Source organism: Poromitra crassiceps (assembly GCF_964638095.1).
Source record: "Poromitra crassiceps genome assembly, chromosome: 20".
Taxonomy (NCBI): domain Eukaryota; kingdom Metazoa; phylum Chordata; class Actinopteri; order Beryciformes; family Melamphaidae; genus Poromitra; species Poromitra crassiceps.
The window spans coordinates 14,521,817-14,527,930 of NC_139637.1; the positions used below are offsets into that span (position 1 = coordinate 14,521,817).

Consider the following 6,114-nt stretch of genomic DNA (forward strand, 5'->3'; position numbering starts at 1 on the left):
TTAAAACTTGAGACTTGACATTAATGAACTGGACTTGACTTGGACTTGACTTGATCTACATTTAGACTTGGGACTTGACTTGAGACTTGTGCCTCAAGACATGAGACTGAGTTGGGATTCGAGGGAAGCCGACTTGGTCCCACCTCTGGTATCCTGTCAAAGTGCCAAATGTAAATTATATCGTATGTCAAACCTCCAATGAGAAGACTGTGTACATCTGCATTGAGAACGTTTAACAACCAGTTAAGTCGAGCTCAAGTCTGGAATGGACCACAAATGGGGCGGCACCGTCCGGCCCGCTGTGACGTTCTGACCTCTCCTGCAGGTACTACTCTGATATCTCGCGCATGCCAGCCATCAGCGACCAGGACATGAGCGCCTACCTGGCGGAGCAGTCCCGCCTGCACCTCAGCCAGTTCAACAGCATGTCGGCCCTGCACGAGATCTACTCCTACATCATCAAATACAAAGATGAGGTGAGATGCCACCACACCTGCGCCTACATTATCACATACAAATATGAGGTGAGACACAGCCACACCTGGGACAGGCTGAAGAGTAGAGTAGAATAGAACAGAATAGAATCACAAGATCTACACCTACATTATCTGAATACAAAGATGAGGTTAAATGCTAATTAATACATGTAAAAGACTAGAATGGAAACGGTCATGTGATGGTAAATGGTCAGCATTTATATAGGGCTCTTCTAGTCTCCCGGCCACTCAGAGCACTTTACAGCACTTGCCTACATTCACACATTCACACACACATTCACACACACATTCACACACACATTCACACACACATTCACACACCCATTCACACACACATTCACACACCCATTCACACACACATTCACACACACATTCACACACACATTCACCCATTCACACACACATTCACACACCCATTCACACACACATTCACCCATTCACACACACATTCACACACCGATGGTGGCAAGCTGCCATGCAGGGTGCTGCGGAAGCAAGGGAGCAATTTGGGGTTCAGTGTCTTGCCCAAGGACACTTTGACATGTGGACTGGAGGAGGCGGGGATTGAACCTGGTGCAGGCTGGTAGTCCTCACCCTTACAGGCTGGTGCAGGCTGGTAGTCCTCACCCATACAGGCTGGTGTAGGCTGGTAGTCCTCACCCTTACAGGCTGGTGCAGGCTGGTAGTCCTCACCCATACAGGCTGGTGCAGGCTGGTAGTCCTCACCCTTACAGGCTGGTGCAGGCTGGTGGTCCTCACCCTTACATGCTGGTCCTCTCCTTCCTCTCCTCCCTCCATGTCAGCAGCACCTTGCAGTCTGTGCTGAGGGCGGAGTCTCTCCTCCTCTGCTTCCTCTCCTCTCAGCAGCATTACAGTAGTTAAGCTGTGTGGCTGCAGCTGCCTCCTTTCAAGCCGGCCTGTCATTACCGCCTATTATCCAGATGTAGGCAGCTGCACGGTCCCTCATCCTCTCTAACACACGCCCTGACCTTACACGCACACACACACACACACACACACACACACACGCACACGCACACACACACACGCACACACATGCACACGCACACACACACACACACACACACACACACACACGTACTACTGCACATAGACACACAATACACATTTACACATGCACATAGAAATACAAATGGAAGGGAAACACACACACCCGGGTTCGAATCCGACCTGCGGTCATTTGTTGCATGTCCTCCCCTCTCTCCCTCCCTGCCTTCCTCTTTCTGTCTAACACATACTGTCCTATCAAATAAAGACAAAACAATTGCACACACACACAAAATCTAAAAGAAAGAAAATAAACACTCTTCCGCTTCTGTGATGGTGTGTGCGTGTGTGTGTGTGGGGGGGGGGGGGTTTATTCATTGAATGCTATGAAGTGTGACTATTATTATTTCTATGTATAGGAAAGTGAAGAGAAATCATACTGAAGCAAAAACATTAAATGGATTCTCACAAAGGAATTTGTGTGTGTGGACTGGATATTGAACAAACATTATAATTGCCGATTTTATGCATATTTATTTACAATGGTTTTCCAAAGCAAACGTGGCGTTAAAGTGAGACACGACAACAATTACCAAAACGATTCTCTCTCTGTGCAGATCCTGTTGGCGTTACAGAAGGATGACCAGTCGCGCAGACAGAGGCTACGCAGCAAACTGGAGCAGGTCATCGACACCATGGCCCTGGCTAGCTGAGGGCCGGCCAATCGCACGCCTTGGCTAGCGGAGGACTGGCCAATCAACACGCCTTCCCCGACGACCTTTTTACACCCGTGACATTTGAACCACCCCCTACCCCCGCCCCACCCGACCTTTGAACTCTGACATTTTGACCCTTATTACATAAAAAAAGATAATAAAAATCCGACAAACACAGCGCGGAAAGACTGCAAGGACACAAGCGCCCAGCAGCAGCAGCAGCAGCAGCACACTGGAGAGATAGCGGAGTTTGTAACGGAGAGCCCGGCGGGGGTTGGCTTGTCTTTTTTCTGAGCCGCCAATCCAGCCCCGATCGACCAAATCAAACGCACCCCTCGGCTCCGGCTGACACGGACCTCAGCTCAGGAGAGCGTTTGTTTTCATCAAGCCCCTCATCATTGTGTGGAGTCGCGCGTCCCGAGTACGCGGCGCAAAGTCAGAGCCGCCATCAGGACCGGTCGGCGCACGGCGGGCCGAACTGATCTGGCATACACCCCCGACTTTTTACAGCCGGTGTATAGACGCTAACCGGTAGCTACGGCTCGGACTGCGAGTTCGCAAAAGAAACACAGGATATATTATTGTGATAGTTTGTTGTAAGGAAACTCTCTTTTCTCTCACACACCACCCCCCCTCTTGCTCAGCGAGGTCAGGATCAGATGGAGAACAGTCCTGCCGGAGTCGGTAGGCACTCGGGGTCTTGCTCAAGGACACTTCGGGCAGGACAGGCACTTAAACCCCCCACCGTGCGGGTTGAAGGACGGCCTCTTTAGCCTCTATAGGTCGATCAGCCTACTGCCACCGCAGGCAGGAGAAGTGAGGAGGAAGGACTCTGATGGAAAGTCCTGCAGCAGCCTCTCTCAATAGGAACTCCACTGTAGGCTAACGAAGGATGTTTTCACTTTTCTGACTGGATTCTTAATTGCATTTTTTATTTTTATTTTTATTTTCTCTCCTCTGTTTTTTTGTTCCGTTTTCTCAACTGCCTACTCTCCCCAGCGCTGTGCCACTTGTGTTACTGCTGAATTTGCACAATTTACGACAAAGCTAAATCAAAAGAGAGAAGAGGATATATGAATATATATATATAGATACATATATAGAGAGAGAGATCTATAAATACAAACTTTGTTTTTAAACAAAAATGAAAAGAGAAAACGTCTCCCATTTTAATGTACAAAAGATAACTTTGAGGATTTGATATTTCGAAGATGAGAAACACACGGAAGAACTCGTCCTGTGCCATGTTTTATTTGAATGTCGTTTAGTGCAAAGAGACTTCTTTCCGTTAGATCAAATGTGCTATAATGAAAATGTTGTCATGCTTAGTGACCGAAAGTGAGAGTATAAATAAAATAGGTTAAAATGGCAAAAAAAAAAAAGAAGTAAAAAATTATAATAATTACGGTATGTAGAATGGTCTTGGGGCCTTTGCCATGCTAGTGTCCACCTATGAGCCAACTGACCTATAGTGGTATTGTGTTTGTTTTAGAGGAACCAAATACATAGAGGCTTGGTCATCTCGCTTAGTTGAGAGGAGACCCCCCTTTTTTTGGAAACTGGGCCTCATGCTATGGTCCTGGACTACTATAGAGGGCATCTAGGCATCTAGCAGAAACTGGACTACTATAGAGGCACTATAGGCATCTAGCAGAAACTGGACTACTATAGAGGCACTATAGGCATCTAGCAGAAACTGGACTACTATAGAGGCACTATAGGCATCTAGCAGAAACTGGACTACTATAGAGGCACTATAGGCATCTAGCAGAAACTGGACTACTATAGAGGCACTATAGGCATCTAGCAGAAACTGGACTACTATAGAGGCACTATAGGCATCTAGCAGAAACTGGACTACTATAGAGGCACTATAGGCATCTAGCAGAAACTGGACTACTATAGAGGGACTATAGGCGGTCATCTTAGCTGAATCCTGACACACCACGCTCTACAGTACAGCTCCTTTTCTAGAGTCCCACTCTCGGCCGAAACAACATTATATATTCAAAGGCCAGTTTCTGAAGTGTGAAAGAAAGTGAACAGTATTGTCTTATTTTTGGCCTGTTTTTTTAGTCTGCAGTGAAGCCGGCGAAGCTATTGAACAAAAAAAAACGAGTTTTGAAACGCAAATGTAGCTCGATCTCTGTGAGTGTTTTTGTACCCAGTTGAAGGCCTTTTTCTCTTCCTTTGATTTTTCGTTCTGTGGTTTTATGGGAAAAACTTTGTGAAATGTTTTCTCTTCCTTCCAGTATGCTGCTGCTCCACATTCACTCGCAGCGCTTCAAGAAACACGCAAAAATGCATTCCTTTCTCCCGGAAAGGGGGGTTACGAGGCGAGTTATGAAGCCTTCAAAAGGACGGAAAAAGGAGAGACTAGAAGATGCAAGATGTGGTATAGTGGCCATCTATCCTTTGTGAGCTTGTGATGAGATGTGAAGCACACAGACCAGACTCGGCAAGAATCTTATCAGAAAAATGTCTCGTCTATGCTCTACATCTGACTGTTTGGGGTTTTATTTTCATCTCTCGTGAGCAGAACGTAGGTCAAAATACCATCAAATGTACATTTCAGAACAAGACGAGTTTGAAGGAGACAGTTCTCAGCACCCCCAGAGTACCGCTGTCTTTTATACATCTCCTCTCCAACAGTGCTTCCCTCAGAATTCAGTTTCCATTTTTATTTCTGTGGCAGAGTGGAAAGACTTTTTATTTCTGTGGCAGAGTGGAAAGATTTTTTATTTCTGTGACAGAGTGGAAAGACTTTTTATTTCTGTGGCAGAGTGGAAAGACCTTTTATTTCTGTGGCAGAGTGGAAAGACTTTTTGTTTCTGTGACGGAGTGGAAAGACTTTTTATTTCTGTGGCAGAGTGGAAAGACTTTTTATCTCTGTGGCAGAGTGGAAAGACTTTATTTCGGTGGCAGAGTGGAAAGACTTCTTATTTCTGTGACGGAGTGGGAAGACTTTTTATTTCTGTGGCAGAGTGGAAAGACTTTTTATTTCTGTGACGGAGTGGAAAGACTTTTTATTTCTGTGGCAGAGTGGAAAGACTTTTTATTTCTGTGACTGAGTGGAAAGACTTTTTATTTCTGTGACGGAGTGGAAAGACTTTATTTCTGTGACGGAGGGGAAAGAACTTTTTATTTCTGTGACAGAGTGGAAAGGCCGCCAAACCATTTCACACCAAAGTCTTTGCTCCAATGCAATACATGGAATACAGGCTTTGCCGTAGCATCGGAAAACGTGCAACCACAGCTAGCATGAATGGCCAGGTAGATTTGTTTCCAAATGTAGGTTAGTGACATAGTGACATTTGTTGACGTAGTGACACGGGGATCTTTTTTGTTTTAGTCCCAGCCCCGATAACCTGTGCGCAACAAAGTAGTAGCTTGAGAACTTGATAGTAAGCTAAGCTGCTTACCAGGAAGGAAGCTGTCATTCTGATCGGAATGTCTTCACTGTCACACTACGTAGCTCTCAGTTTGAAGGGAGCGCTGCTCTCCAATACAAAAGCCCCCAAACCACATGCTTTTAACACCTGTTACATCCTTTTTTCGGGTCTGAAACTTGAGTATATTATTGTGGTATTCGATGTGTTATTATTAACTAGAATGTTCAAGTACCCTGGTGCTCCATGGTATTTCCCATAAATACCAGCTGCCATCTGTGAAAAGCCATTCACACAGAGACATATTTGCTGCCCTTTGTTTACGGTTGGCTTTAAATCCATGAATACTAATTATCGTGGATGTGGGCGTTCCAAGTAAAACATGAACGCTTTCAAGTTCAAGCAATGAAATCATTTTCTTCGGCTTCTTCATGCAGTGTGACTGTTATTGTGCTCAAAGGATGTGTTTTATTTATGTATTTATTTATTTATTTATTACTTGAC

At 45.4% G+C, this 6,114-nt stretch overlaps 1 protein-coding gene across 1 annotated transcript in view; it reads left to right on the plus strand.

The window, feature by feature from the left end:
- The window catches only part of LOC310794808 (plexin-A1-like), a gene marked incomplete at both ends in the record, with an annotated part of 63,384 nt that extends 61,166 nt beyond the window's left edge, over positions 1 to 2,218 (plus strand). The window contains 2 exon segments of the mRNA XM_083656860.1: positions 326 to 476; positions 2,123 to 2,218. Coding sequence (XP_083512986.1) covers positions 326 to 476; positions 2,123 to 2,218 — 247 coding nt within the window.
- Positions 2,219 to 6,114: the final 3,896 nt, after the last annotated feature.